The sequence below is a fragment of the Aquila chrysaetos genome, chromosome 16, assembly GCF_900496995.4.
Source record: "Aquila chrysaetos chrysaetos chromosome 16, bAquChr1.4, whole genome shotgun sequence".
Classification (NCBI taxonomy): domain Eukaryota; kingdom Metazoa; phylum Chordata; class Aves; order Accipitriformes; family Accipitridae; genus Aquila; species Aquila chrysaetos.
In genome coordinates, this window is record NC_044019.1 from 30,219,910 (window position 1) to 30,235,558 (window position 15,649).

Here is a 15,649-nt window from a genome sequence, read left to right on the forward strand (position 1 = left end):
GAGCTGGGAGACAGTGCCTGTACAGGCTGGACTAAATACAGATCCATTCAGCTTGGGGCATCCTTATAAATGTTTATGCTTTCAACATCTGCAAGTCATGGGTGTTTAGAAAACTGGTTTAAAACAGTCGCTTTCAGAATTGATGTTGTCTCCTCTGTTAAGTGAGAGATGTTGAAGGCATGTGAATGGGAGTCAGGGGGCTCAGTGCCGCCTGGCACAGACAAAGATGCTCAGCATCCCTCAGGGAGCTGCTGCCACCCCAGCCACGGCAAGAGCTCCGAGTCCACCCCCGCTCCCCAGGGCCACAAAGACAGACAGTGCACACAGTCCCATGGGGGCAAAGGGTTTATGGCACAGCCTAGGACTGCCCCTTTCCCACACCACCTTTACCTTCCCCCTCCGCCGACATCCATTCTTCAAGTTGTTTGTGCTTCTTCGGTGGGTAAAACCCGGATCAGCCAAGGTTTAAAATATCTCAGTGGATGATCTCTGAATCCAGCCGGCTGCCATGGGGATAGAGATGCTCTGCCCTACAACAAAAACCAACTCATGTGAGATATGGGAATGCTTTCTCCCTAAATTGTCTTTATTTTAGGAAGCAGACCCAGGTGATGACACCATACCTTCACGCAGGGGAAACCGCTGCCCCGACTCCTCCAGCACAGCTTCCAGGGGAGGTGCCAGAGGGTCCTGGCGAGACTCGATCACTTTGATCCTGATCTCTTCTTTGGCGATGGTGAACTTCAGTTTGTTGCCAAAGTAGGAGACACCGGTGACTTTCAACTTGTTGATGTCATTGGGAAGGGCAGGGTTGAAGCGGAGGCTGGACCTTGTGATCCTGGAAAGGCAGGAGCACGTCAGCAGTGGGAACAAAGGGTGGCGACAAAGGAAAGGAGCTTTGTGGGGTCGGCACCTCCCCAGGCAGCACAGCCTCATACATCCCAGATGCTCCTCCTGTTACTCCGTGTCTCTGCGGGCAGAAGGAGTCCTTGGTGTATCCCAAGGATCTCCAGGCAAATCCCAAACACACGGATGAAGCATGTGGTGAAGAGCTACTGGGGCCATGATTACACAGCCCAGCACCCTAAGGTGTTCCTGTCCGCCTTCCAGTTCCTCAGCTGGGGTCTGTGATTTCCATTAGGTTGGATTTTTTTTTTTTTTTTAATAAAAAAAGAGAAAAAGAATTTTTTTTTTTTTCTTCCAATGCAGCTCAGTTCCCCACTCCGGTTCAGAGGTTGGCTTCAGCAGCAGCTATGCTGGCAAAACTTCAGGAATGCCCTGCTCTGAGACAGGGAGGGGAATGGAGCATGGGAACAAGCAGAAGTGCCCACGGACCCCAAGCAGGAATTGCCATTGAAATCTGGTCACACGAACCTAGGGGCGCAGGCTCTGGGCCATGTACTGGAACTAAACTCCAGCCACGTAAGGAGCTCAGGAGATGGCTGTAGCTGGGATTTTTAGGATGCAAGTTTAGCTTCAGCCCAAGCACCTAGCAGCAAGTATCTGTTCTCACCTGCTGTTGCTCTGAAAGCTGTATGATGCTAGCGAAGAGATGGTGGGAGCTCACCTCACGCCTGGTGGAGATGCTCCTGGAAGCGCTGCTCAATTAAATCACAAGACACGCCTGACCACTAGCACTGACCCTCTCCTCTGTAATTTGCCACCTCAACAAAGATGCGTCCACACAGCTCAGTTTTCACTTTCCCTCTGGGCTGTGACCAAAGTGGGTTGGCAAGGTGACCTTCAGAAACTCACATCAGCTCCCACTCCCACCGGTTTCAAAGGCTTTAAACTCAGCACCGCTACATTTCCTCCTTCACCGAAAGATAAAAATCAAGCAAACAGCCTGAATCCTTTCTCCAAGACTTTACCCAAAGTCAAGCAGAGCCCATTTGTGTGTTTTGGCTTTGGATGAGAAGAGGCAATGGTCACTTATCTCCTACTCAAATCTTGACACACGAGAGCTCTTGACCATAATCTCCAGCCTGTTGAGAGGGCTCAACGGACTGGAGAGGACTCAAGAGAGGCTCAAAAGACTGGAGAGCCTCAGGGGCAGGCCAACGCACCAGCCAGGCTCTGTGGCTTACAACGAGCAAGGCAAGAGCACGGCCTTGAGGGCTGCATAAATGTCATCTCAACATCTGCGGAAATTTGGCTGGAGCCCCAAAGCCTGTGGCTTAAGCCTGTGCCAAGAGGGGCCCAACCTGACACAGAGAGCATCTGAAGACCTTCGAGCTTTGCAAAAACTGAGATTGAGGTTTTCAGCTGGGAATATGGTAGCTCACACCCAGCTCCACCAAGAAACCGGCGGGTTTCTCAGCAGCTTCTGGCCACACACACGGAGTAAAAACACATAGTTAGTGCTAGAAGGTTTCAATGGAAATCAAAAGGCTTGTCAGTTTGATCCATCCTCAATTAAACTAAGAATATGCTCAAGAGTCCATTGCTTCAGGGTTGAAACCACCGGGCTGCTTTGGATACTAGACACAGCTTTGAAATTATATGAACAGCTTAATGTTTTTTCTAAGATATTTTAATGCTGTGGCGATGCCAGCTGAGCACTTTCCTCCACAGAAGCTTGCAGAGCCACATGTGTGCAGATGTCAGATTGCTTCAGAGGGGCTGTAGAAGGTTTTTCCACACCACATCCAAAGGAGATGGGATGATGTTATAGCTAAGCCAGAGGACAGACTTAGGGAATGACATTTAGCTTCCCAATTGTGCAACTAACTCATCAAGTGACCCGGAGAGAGTCTCTTACCAGTTCTGAACCTGTTTCCTGTCTTTAAAGTGGGACTAGGCCTATGGCAGCTCAGTGTGGTGGTAGAGGACTGGGGTCTCCATTTACAAAGGTCCGCTTAGAAAGGCCACAGTGTATAAGGTGTATTAAGAAGAAGTCCTGTATTTGCCTGCAAGGTGCTTGTACGGACTTTCTCTTCAATTAGTTAACCAAAAGGCCAATGTAATTGGTGGATCGTAGTCTTTAAGCTTCATCCACACTTTGTGAAGAAACCAAAGCTACAACCGCCTATGGAGCAGGCAGGTCTGGATGTGTTTCTGACATGCAGACATCAAAATGATACAGGCTACCCACAATCCCGAGATCATACAGAGATGTCCCTCTTCACTGAGGGTGTCAACTAGTGTTGAAGAGCTCAGTGTTGGCCTAGCTTTTACTCCTTTTAAAGCCAGTAGCTTTCAACACTAACATAGCTGGAGGAGAAATGGATCAAAGCTTATCATTTCTGATAACTCCACCCTGTTCTCCACCAGTGACTAACTGTCCCCAATATCCACAGTTCATCCGGGATCATGTACGTTCCTGTTTGTTTGTTTCCTGCTGGGAGTTTTGGAGGATATTCTGGATGCTGCAAGTTCCCTTCTTTTTCATAAGTAAAACCACATTGCTCCAGCTAAACAGTAAGGTTTCGAGTGACATGTAGTTGCTTAGAAATTAAATGTAACATAACATAGGGGCTCACCTGAACCCTGTGTAGCCAAAGAGGACAGCTTGCAAGAATCCACCCATCCCGGTCAAAGAAGTTCACAGCTCCTGACCCATCTGAGTTCTCCACCCAGATCTGCTCCAGCAAGAGAAAGAAATGACTCAAGAGTTGCATTAGGACTTTTCATACAGTTTTGTGGATTTGAATATGCTTATCATTGGCACTGTCACATATGTGGGGTGTTGCAATGACCATGCCCATCCTGGCATGAGGCGGTGGGTGGGCTCTGATGCATCTCTAAATACCACCATCGCCATTCCCTTTGCCATCCCTGGCAAGCAGAAGGAAGCCTGGGGCATGCATGATACTGACCCTTGGCTTTGTATTGCCTGGTAGGAAGCAGATGCCTCCTTACTGCTCTTCAGAAGCATACAGAGAAGAGACAGAGTGTGCAACCATCTAGTTAATATAACAATAACCTAGTGACCCCACATGCAGTCAGCATAGGCTCCAGTCCAAGTGATATCTCATAGCAACCAGTGTGATGTGACCTACTTAGGAACAGGCAAGACAGAAACAAGAGGCGTTTGTCACAGGGAAGTACCCACGACACGACACACAGCTAACCTTGAAGGGCTCTGTGATGTTGCTGAAACACTTGTTCAGTTGGCTCTGGGCTCTCTGCACCTCCTTTAGCTCCAGCCAGCCCACTGCAAACATGCTCTGCAGGAGAGAAAAACGGCCTTTCACCACCTCCTGTCTCCCCCAGGGGTGACAATACAGCAAAGGCTCCAGAGTGACACCACAACTGGCATCCTTCTGGCCCAGAGCAGACATCTGCAGCACACGTCTCTAGCTCTGCACTGTCCACGCTCCCTTAGAGTTTAAAGCAGGTCTGAAAAATCATGCCCACTGATGGGGCTGGCAGTGACTAACTCAGACAGAAACAACCACCTCGTGGATGAATCCCACCTTAGGCTTGGCCCCTCTCCTTACCCAGGTCATGGCTGGCCCATCCAGTTCAGTGACGGGTTCATACATCTCCAGGTCATTTCTCCGGACTTCAGAGCTCATGGGGTGCATCAGTGGGAATCCAAGCAAGACAACGTCAGCTTGTTTCACAGGTTCACCTGGGGAAAGGAGTTGGTGAGACCACGTATGCCAGCTGGGAGTAAATGGCAGACTGATTGTCTATTTATTCATACGCTGAACAAACCTGACTCACACAGAATCATAAACTTAGAACAACAAAGGCCACATCAACAGGGGGAAGGTAGTGGAGCTGCAGGGAGGATAACTCCTTGCTGCCTTGCTAAAGGCAGACCAGAACAGCAGCTTATGGTTTGTCCCTGGTGCCATGTTTGCTGGAAGCTGTGTCAAGGCAGGACGCTGGCACAGCCCTAACATGATGGCACCCAGACTGGTGTCACCTAAATTTCATGTGCAAAGAAATAGCTCCCACGATGCTATGCACCCAGATTACTCTGCCTCTAACTGTGAGAAAAGGGGCACTAAACTGGGTATGCATTTCTACTGGAACTGGCCCCTTCACTTCCAGAGGGCCCAGGGGTACTGGAAGGACAACACATGGCACTTGACCTTGGAAAGATAGACCTAACTGTCAGCAATGGCTTCATAGCAACCATGTCATCGCAGCCTAGTACTTCCTAGTACTAGGAAGTCTCTTCCTACTCTCCGTGTTCCCAAATTTCCTAATTTTATGAGCCCATTAATGAGAAACAATCTCCCAAGAGGCAGAAAAAACATCTACAAGCCAGGGTCTCCACAGTGGCAACCCAAATGCTGCACTTGGGAGAGCAAGACTAGAGATTTTTACTTCAGCCAACCATTCAGCCACTGTTCCCCTCTTTGAAAAAGTCAGAGTCCCCACTTCTTGCAGGCTTACAAAGAAAGAGCAGTGGCCAACTCAAAGCTCTGCTGCTGCCTCCCTGCTCACCTGGGCTGTAACCATCGTACTCGGGATGATATTTCTTCTCTGCATCAAAGGGCACTTTGATTTTCTTTGCACAGTCCACCCACTCCTCTGGCACAGGGATCAAGAAGTCCCGAGCAATATCAGCTGCAAAATTTAAGCTGAAAAGAAGCAAGGAACAATGCTTTACGTCAGGCATGGGTGCCTGTGACCGCCTCAGAGAGGGGAAGAGAAGAAAGGGAACAGAAAGAACTAATTGAGCCATAACTGCAAAGAAACAGCTACTCTGAAAGAACACAGGTCAAAGTTTAAGCTTGGGGTAACAGCTTTCATTGCTTTCATTACGGAGTTGGGAGTCCGTTCCTCTAGCTTTAGATGTCTCCAGCTGGCTAATTGTATAGATACCTCATAAAATGCAGAGAGAGAAACCCTCCTGTGAAGTGGAATCCCTCTCAGTCTCATGCAGACACCTGAAACAGGTCAGATGAACCACCATGGGACCACCTACTTCTTTCTGCTGACTGCAAAGGCAGGCAAAGGAGACGAGCTCAGGTAGAGGTATGTGAAGAGAGGAAAGGTGTATCCCACGTGGGAGCCCTCCTGCCTCCTACCCCTGCCATATTGCTAGGCAGAAAAGAAGAGAGATGAGCCAGTGCTTCAACAAGGCATGAGCGTTACCTCCGCTGGGCCACGGCGTTGGTGTAAACAGAGTTATCAACCCGGTAATGATACTCATCTGGGGGCATGACACCTGGAGGAAGAGGAAGGGGACACTTCACACCGCAGCAAACACGAGGTTTGGCTTTGTGCCCCTCCTCAGGGAGGTGGCACGAGGAAGGAAAGCTCTCCCGTTGCAGGGACACCTGCTCACTTGGCAAGGTGTTGCCTCTCTGCTTCTGGCAGAATCCCACAGCGATCTTGGTGCAATGCTCAATAGAGGAGAACGTAAATGATGCTTGTTGTGAAGGAGAAGCAAGTTGGCTTACAGCTTTGGCTGATGGGCAGCAGATACCTCAACCTGAGGGCATCTCCCTCACTTCACAGGCGAGGTGACCTATAAATTCTGTCAAGTCATTCAATCAAGTCATGAAATCTTTCCCTAGCTACACACTCATCTCCTTCCTTTGCTGCTTTTGTGCAGATTGTCCCCAGGAGGAGAGATGGCCACTTCCCAAGAGAAACATGAAAATAGACAATTAAATATATGACTCCTTTGGGGGCACTGGGGCTGTCTCTGAGGATCTTTGCACCAAGAGCCAGCCTGCAGTAACCCCAGGGGCTCTTCTAGCTCTCATCACCCCATTTTCATTGAGACCCCTTTGCTCTAACCCAGCCTTCTCCTCCAGAACCTCCTCCCACAAACACATCTCCTTCACTTCTCGTTTTCTTCCTCAGTGTCCCCTTTCAGAAGCAGCCCATCAGTGGTAACTTGCACTTGTTAACATAATGTGCTTCAGCAGGATTGCTGCCTGGGGAGAGACCCTTTGCCCTGCCAGACATATCAGCAGTTGTACTTGTTCTGCACCAACAGCACCAGATGTCCTTCAAGGGATTAAACTCCTGCAGATTCCCTAGGGGATTTAAACTCAGGTCTCCTAGAAAAGACTTAGAAAAGTCCTTCCTCTCTAAAGCCCTTGCACTCTGTTTTCTCTAAGTGCCACCAGTCACAACAGCAGATCTGAAGGCACCCATGCTTGTGGCATCAGCTTGTACCACTGTGGAAGGAGATGTTTAGAGGTGTCCTATGAGTGGCAAGGGGCTGAGAGAAAAAACAACCAATACCATGGCATTGGATAAGAGCCAAGCATCTTGCCCTGTGTTCGTACAGACACAAACATTATCTAGGAGATATTCTAGAGGGCCGGAGTCTGAAGAACCCGTGTATTCCTGTCCAGGTCTGACTGGAGGGGCTCCAAGTCTCTGCTCACAAGCCCCTTCCCTACAAACAGGTCTGGCAGTTGCAGAAGTACCTTTTATGTGGTAGCACTGCTCCTCCTCGCTCCATACCATCCTGCTGCACCAGTACTGAGCCACAGCATCCACCAGCTTCCAGCCTCCATCCTCCCTGAACAGCTTCTGGTCCTGCAGGGAGCCAAAGCCAGAGGAAAAACAGGCACATGAGGGAGACCCAACCAGACCCAAACTCAGAAGAAGGACAAGAGCTCTAAGGAGATGGATGTAGCAGGAGAAAAGGTCAGAAAACTGGCCTGGATTGAGCCAACAGGATGCTGAGCCACCCATGAGGAGCAAGTACAGAGGAGGCAGGGCTGAAGAAGGGACCCTGGGGTGCTACCGGCAATTCTGACAGGAGCAGACAACAGCAGAGTTTCTCTGGGAAGGGACAGTGACAGTCACCAGATGCCCTGCAGGCCTTGCCACCGGGCCATGCAGGTGGCACACGCTCCCTTTACCTGTGTGGTGCAATAATACTGCTCAAAGGCCATCAAAACATCCCCAGTGACATGGATTTCTTGGGCTCCATAGATCTCTTCAGGGCAGACTTCCCGGCCGGTGGCTGCACTCTCCCACGGGAACTTAGCACCCTGCCAGAAGAAGACATCCACGAGGCAGCTGAGCACAACATCTTGAGACGCTCTCCCCTGTCCACCACCTGTGGACAATGCCCTGCTCACAGCCCCTGGCTAAAACTAGAGCCAGAGACAAAGAGCAAAGCCCAGCTGTCCTCCTGGGTGGCAGTGGCTGGGTTGCGTTGCCCTCAGCCCAACATCTCTGTCCCCACCTTGTAGCCTTGCTCCTGTGCATTGCGTAAGGCCCCTTCCAGAGTGCGAATCCGGTACTCCAGGATGGCTCTGGCAGCTTCAGGATAAAACAGCAGAATGTTTGGGAACATCCAGGTGTCCTGGAAACATCCAAGCAAGGCAAGATGGTGGGATTGCCTGGTGGGGCACCCAAATGCTACCACCAGTTTCACCCTTCAAGTCCACCCCTGTGCCAAATGCTCTGACCGTGATTTTGCTACTACTGAAAGGTGCTGTCGCGTGGGCTCATTAAAAGGGATAAATCCACAAGGGACTGCTTCTGCCCATGCCTGCTCCTCTCTGGTATCTCCCTAGGATGATCTCAGCAGGACCTCCCTCCCATCATCCAAGAGAAGGGAGGCAGGAGTCCTCCAAAGCCAGAAGCTCTGGAGAGGGTCAAAACCACACGCATCACCAGGAAGAAAGCACACAAGGTCCACAGGACTGAAAAGCCCTTGCCCACTGAAAGACCAGACTAGGTTTAGCACAGGACCCTCAACACCACCCAGCAGTGTCTCCTGCTCACCCCGTGCAATGGTTTTTCAGCTGCAGAACTGCGCACCCAGTCGCTGTGGCTGCTCCAAGAGCAGATCACAGCCTCTGGCTGGGGCAAAGCCACCCAGCCCAGCCGGTTTATCGGGTACACACCAAACCTACGTTTAAAAGCTGAATGAGCCTATCACAGAAAAGATTTCTGTTTTTTCAGTGGTTCAGGCGCAATAGGGCTCACTGATGCCACCAAAGCTGGAAGGAGAAGGGCAGGTTTCAACTTGCTTTATTTTAAACAGCTAAAAGTTGGTGGCCGTGCTCTAAGCTGGTCACTGAAGCTCCCTTGGGTGAGCAACCTGAACTATCTTAGCCCCAGGCCTCAGCTTGGGGAAGGGGTCTGCCCTGCGGTGGGATCTCTCCTGGCCCCTCACACTCACTGGCTAGGCAGCAGCCCCAGGCACCTAGCTTCAATTTTGGCAATTTGCCTTTGATTTAGAGGACAACCCAGATGAGTAACTCCAGGGATCAAGCTGGGTCTGGGCAGCCGTTACAAAAGGAGCAGGAGGATGCTCTCTAACAAGAAGCTGGTGCCAAGGTACCCCTGCTTGGGGGTAAGGAGAAAGCCATCTCTTGCTGAGTCTTCTCTGAGTCTTCTCCAGCCCAGTCACTGTACAAAGCCCCCAGGTTACCAGCCAGCATGATCTCCACCCACCTGGTCCCAGAAGACATGCCCCCAGTAGTCCTCGCCCTGAGTGCCGTTGGACAAGCCGCCAGGGCTGATGCCGTGGAAGAGGAAGCCCGGGTTTCCCCGGGGCGGGATGGCACTCAGCAGGTAGTAGAGACACCCGTAGAGGGCCTGCCTCAAAGGCAGAGGTCCATCCAGGTCTATGCAGCAGCCTCGCCACAGCATGGCCCACGCATGGACGTGGGAGGAGTGCAGGGAGCCAGCAGCGATGAGGGCCAGCCCTTCACTGTAGCTCCTCTTCGCCTCCTCTTCGCTCTCGGCCACGGCCATCAGGAACTCCCAGGATCGTTCCCACTCCTCCCCGCGCAACGTCAAGGTTTGCGGCACGGGAGTCCAGAGCATGTGAACTGTGGGACAGGGTCCCCCGTCCACCTCAGGAACCCACGTCTTCCCGTAGATGTAGCTGTGGGAGACATCAAGCAACCACGGAAGGGAGAGCGGAGTAGGTGGGACTCCATCACGTCCACCCACGCAGAGGGGACCTCACCCAGCTGCGGGTATCAGGCTCCCGTTCCCACCCAGGGTGGAAGCTCCTTTGTCCCCAAGCTTCAGCTCAGCTGCTGTCCCACCCCCAAAGTGCAGGAGACTGAAATTCATTACCACTGGTCCCCAATCCCAGCAAGCCATTTTCAGAGGCCATCTCCTCCAAACTCACCATCTTCCCCAAACTCATTTCTTTGTAATCACATCTAGTCTCTGTGGCCTTTGTTGCTCTTTTACATGTTGGTGTAAGTACTAATTCTGGAGTTGCAACTAATAAAAATATTTCTGTGCTTAATTTTGGGGTTTGTTTATGCCTGCCAGGAAGAAGCAGATTTGCACAAGCCTCCATGCTACTTACCATTTCAGTCTAGCTCTAGCCTTACTTTTGCAATTTATTTCCTAACGGTGAGCAGGGCAGCGTGCAACAGCCCATGAAGGATGTATTCAGGGCAAGGTCCCCCCGCGATCCAAACTCACTGTGCTCCCTGGAAATCTGGTCCTTGGTTCAGGTCCAAGTCCTGGCTCTTTGGCACAAAAGGAGTCTGGAGCTGGACCGTGATGGGTTGGGTGGTGTGAGCTGATCGCCAGATGGTGATGCTGAAGGCCATCAAGTGGACAAGGGAATGGTGAGCATAGATCTGATGGGTGGCTCCATAATCTGTTGCCTGAAGCACATGGCTGAAGGTTCCTGTAAGCACAACAAGAGCCGTCAGCCTTTTGAACCATCAGGTCCTGATGTTCTGCCCCAGACTCCCATTTCTGCCCTATCTACTGGTTCCTACCAATAAAGGAACCGTCTTTCCCAAGTCCAGATCCAAACACAGCTTTTGACTGGACACCACTGTTAACACACTGAATCTGGCTAAGCCACTGAGGAATGATTTGTGCTATAAAACATTTTATCAGGCTTCATGATTAAACAGTGTTTGCCAAGCCTAGCTCCAGCAGGGATTGAGATACAGTCTGAAAATCGCTCTTATTCTCACAAGAAAGGGGAATTTGCCACTTGCTCCCACATGACTTCAGAAGAACAACACCCCTCAGGCAAACAGACAATGGGGAGCTTGTGGAAGAGCCAACACAGGCAAAGAGGGGTTTAACTTCTAGAAGAGGGTCACCAGCAGTAAGAGGGAAAGAGCAATGGGTGCCCAAGATGAAGATGTGAAAGGAGGCAGCAGGACAAGGAGACTCCTGCCCGTGCTCTGCTGTTTACCCGTCCGGGTGTTCAAGGTGAAGGTCTCAGCCAGGCTGTCCGCACCAGGCACCATCATCCTAACATTAACGGGGCTGGGGATGTCGGCACGGTGCGTGTCTCCCACCGCCCCGTTGTACACGCCGTTGATGTGGAGGATGTCCCGGTACACACGGGTGCCCAGGTAAGCATTAGTCACCGTAGCCAGCAGCCGTGGGTCTGAGGGCAGAGAAGTGGAGGTGAACATGGCGGGGTCCTCTTTGCCATCAGCCATTTTCATCAACCCGAGCTGCAGAACAACAACAACAGAGTCAGGTACAAGGGCTGAAAGGACAAAATTGGGACAGGCTGATCGTGGCCATGTTGGACACCAGCCGAAAGCAGGGGCTGCAAGCTGCTTCTCTCTCTCTGTAACCTGCCTGCAACACCCTGGCCATCAGCAAAGCTGGCTGCTTGCCTGCTTCCAGCCCCGTTGCACTCCTAGGGTCTCCATTTCTTTTAGTCTCCCTTCTGATCACCACCAGCACCTCTACCAGCAGTTTTCCTCCATCCCAGCTTTCCTCCCAGTGCCTGGGGCAGCTCTCCTCCACCCGGGCTCATTTCCTCCTTTGCAGTTTCCCCTGTTCTCTCTCTGCTCCAGCCACCTCCCAGCCAAGCGAGGCAGCTCCTCCAGCTCACCCAAACCTCACCAACTCATTGGCTTTGTTGCTTCCCCAATTTCCCCCCGCCTTTTCCCCTTCCACTGCCCTCTCCGTGTCAGGATCTCGCCAGTTTCTCCCAGTACAACACAGCCACCTTCCTCTTCTTTCCTCCTCTTCCTCCCAACACTATTCCATGACACTATTAAACACTCTTCTGTGGCCTCAGCAGGTCCCCATCTCCCAACTCACTGTACCCCTGTGCTCCTCCTCACTCTTGCATCTCTAGCTCAGCTTCAGTTACTGGCTTGCTGGGCTAGGAGCCTTTTATTTCATTGAGATATATATATAAATATATAAAAAGATATATTTATACACCATATATATAAACAAATATATGAATATATATTAAAGATATAGACACATATAGACACATGTAAACAGCACCTCACAAAAGGAAGCAGTAGCTGGTGCCTGGCAATGCTAAGCACTAGAATAATATAGAAACAATAAAGTAAGACACTGAGAGACTCTCCAAGCAGAGCTGGAAAGCCAGTCGGGGGGGCACAAGAGCAGGGAGAACATGCCCAGCCCAGGCTGGTGGTCCCCAAAATCCCCCCCGATAGCAGCTAGCTGCTGGCAGCTCTCAAGGTTGGCTCTGTTTCTTCATGCCAGGCAGTGCCTGAGATTGAATTGTGAGAAAAATCCTCTTCCTGCCTTCAAGTTAAAAAAACAAACAAAAAAACCCCCAAAACAAAACACAAACACAAAAGGGCTGCAGAAAGTGAGGAGGTTAGCTCTTGCCTTTGGTCTAGGGCTGAGAGTGAACTCTGGCCGTGGGGCTCCCATGCGGGGAGGGGAAGGACGGAAGTTGCCCAACTGAGAAAGGAAGGAAATGACTTTTTCTTCTCCCTCCTTAAAAAAAGATAAGAGTAATAAAAAAAAAATAAATCTTGCCAGGCAGGTGTTTGCCCAGATGAGCTCATTGCCCACAGCAGAGACCACAGATATCCTGGGGCTGCCCTGTGCTCTGGGAAAGGAGGAACTGAGAGAGAAAAAACAATCTCCGATGATTTACCATCTAAAAGCCGCCTGAGAAATGCAGCAACAGCTCTGGCGGAGAGCTGCGTCTGCTTTCCAGCCAGAGCGCGGGAGGAACAGCACACACACCTCCGCAGCAGGAACTACGTGGGATAACTGCCCTTTGTCCCCAGCCACGCGCTAACCCTTTTCCTTGCCTGCTTTCAGAGGGAATGGATCCAGACTTCAGTTCTGGCATGCTTTTCCCGGCTTCCTTCCCACGACCCCTCTGTCCCCACCGCAGCGCGCTCTTCCGGGCACGGCACCGGTGCCAGCGAGCACCCTGCCCCAACTTCCCGCACCGCAGGGGTACTGCTGGCGTCCAGCCCCACTTCTCCCAGCCCCTGACTTCTATCGCTTCTAAAGCCCAGTTATAGATGGAGCAGCGTTTTACCATGCTGTCCCCAAAGAGGGGCAGGTCACCTGCCGTTACACAAGAAGATGCCCATCCTTCCCTGGGCTGAGCTCCACCACGCACCTGTCCCCAGCAGGCTCTTTGCCCTGGCGTGACCATGCCCAGGCTCTCGCCTTGCTGCAACGTGGTTCTCCGAAGAGATCCATGACCGAGTTTGACCGGTGTGAGTCCTCAAGACAGTCACAGTGCTGCACGCGTGTCCTCTGACCGTGGCAAAGGCTCAAGCTGTTTCCCTGCAGACCATTTGGAGCTGGCAAAGCTCCTGCCGCCTTCTGTTGCAGGCAAGCCAAAAAGCAGATGCCATAACTGCTGAATGCAACAGCCAAAATTCACCCCACGTCATGCCCTTCAGCAAAGGGAGGTGACAGCCCCTCCAAAGACACTTTCACTCCCCATCTAACACAGCAAGTGTAGGACAGCACAGAAGTATTGTGCTACAAATCCAAGCTCAGAGGCAGAGGGGGCAAAGGAGCAAATTACTGTGGATCCAGGTGGATATTCCCCCTGGATCCCAGATATGCCTCCAGCTCACTTGTCAATGCTTACTGGAAGACAGAGGCTCCCAGATCCACCTGTTACTTGATCCTATGTCTCTTCTATCTCAAAGCCTTTCCTGCTCCCTTCCCCACGCTCTGAGCCATCTCCGAGCACAGCCCAAGCGTGGGGCAGCCCCAGCTTTTACTCATCAGCCTTCACACTCCTGCAGCAGGAGCATCTTCAGGGTTCCCTACTCAGCCCCCATCAAGTACTGCCCATGTCTCTAACATGTCAGAGGGGCTTCACAGTCGTTTTGCTGTCCTGCCCTGCGCAGAATGTTTGGTCCTTGTAGAAACAGTAAGATCTGTGGCCCTGTCCTCATGGATCAGGGGAGGCACGGAGACTGCTGCAGCCAGATGCTGTACCTCTCTGACTGACCTACTGCCTCTGCCCTGGTGCTCAGAGAGGAGGATTATCTTATTGAACAATCCAGCATTTACAGGATAGATATTATACATCTGTTCTCCTCCCTGTAAATCCACAGAAAAGCCAATGTCCAACTCGAGCCAAGCTGCCGTCAGCATTAAGGAAGTGAAAATGTGTTTCCTCGGTCCAGAAGCAGTGAAAAACACTGTGTCTCTTTGCTGGCTGCTGCTTGGGAAAGGTGAAGGCTCCTCACCGCTTCCTCCTGAGTGAGGCGCGACGAGTCCCTCCAGATTCAGCCTCAAGCCCACCACTGCCAGCCCCAAAGAGAACAGATACAGCCATCGACTGAGTTGGAAGGAACACAAGGTCAGAGACTGCACTGGAAACATGAGCTTGTACAGAAGAAACTGGGGGGCACAAATAAAGGCAATGTTGTTTGTCCTACCTCTGGCTCCAACACTGCTAAACAGGACCAAAGAGAGGGTTTTCCGTGGGCACACGTGGTAACACATCCTGGATTGGCCTTCCTGCCAGAAAATACCCAGGGAGGAAGCTGAGGAAAAAGAGGAGGAGCAGCAAGGGTGTCCGGGTTAAGAAAAAGAGCTGCTGTACACCTTCCTTACCAAAACAAGGGGTGGAAAGGGTCAAAGAGCTCTCCGGTGTCAACTGCTCCTGGTCTTCCACTCACCAGCTTCCCAGATTCACCAGGAAAGCAGATGAAGAGGCGGATGCTCTCTGCACAGCAAACCCTTGCTGGATCAGCACCATTGCTGCAGATAACCGAGACATGCCTTGGAGAAATCCTGATGAGCAGCAAAGGGCAGAGCCCAAGCATTGATGTTTGCTCCCAGCTCTACTCCTTTCATATTCAAGGATCTAAGCTCATACCTTGTCACAGCAAGTTTAGTTTAGTCTTTTCTTTAATCTTCACGACCGCCAGCTGGTCCAGGCAAGGGCTGAGTCTATGGCAGAGGCAGGGACACCCACCCCACCGGAGAGCAGGCAGGCTCCCCGGGCACGCTTTAGAGCAGAGACCCCACCAAGGCTCTGGGGTGCAAGTACCTCCTCTAGTAGCCACCAGCACAGAGGTGAAGAGCATTTCACTCCCCCAGCTGACCCAACAGGCATGCACTCTACTTCCTTTGCTTTATTAAAGGAAAATTGAAATATTCTTTTTCAGAAAAGCCCTTTCTCACAGCAAGCCCAAACCTCCTCGAACTCTGCCATAGCTGATCTTTCCAAGTAGCTGGATCTTGCTGTGCCCAGAACGGGGGGGTTCTGAAGGCTCCCCCCCCCCCCCCATTCATCTGCACAGTATGATTTTCTGAGTAAGTCAGGGCACAGACAAGTTTCTCTAAGAATTTCAAGGGAAATGTGTTAACCCCATGTGAGAGATTGAAAGAGTTAATGTCTCAAACATTGCAGCGGGGCAAGTTCTGCTTAAAGACGAGCTCTGCATAACAACGAACCCTGCACAGCAAGGAACGAAGTTTAAAAGCAGCCGCTGAGCACCCACTAGCACTGACTTCTGCAACAGGGCGGGGATGGAGGGAGGGCGCGCAGCTC

General features: G+C 51.4%; 1 protein-coding gene across 1 annotated transcript; it reads right to left on the minus strand.

The window, feature by feature from the left end:
* Positions 1-332: 332 nt before the first annotated feature.
* Positions 333-14,518, minus strand: PGGHG (protein-glucosylgalactosylhydroxylysine glucosidase). Its single transcript, XM_041129060.1, is given in 15 exon segments — positions 333-530; positions 624-838; positions 3,483-3,538; positions 3,540-3,581; positions 4,074-4,169; positions 4,443-4,576; positions 5,404-5,540; positions 6,058-6,130; positions 7,350-7,461; positions 7,791-7,922; positions 8,120-8,239; positions 9,340-9,775; positions 10,333-10,543; positions 11,069-11,336; positions 13,244-14,518. Coding segments are annotated over 15 exon segments (2,133 nt in total). The 5' UTR covers positions 13,280-14,518; the 3' UTR covers positions 333-465.
* Positions 14,519-15,649: the final 1,131 nt, after the last annotated feature.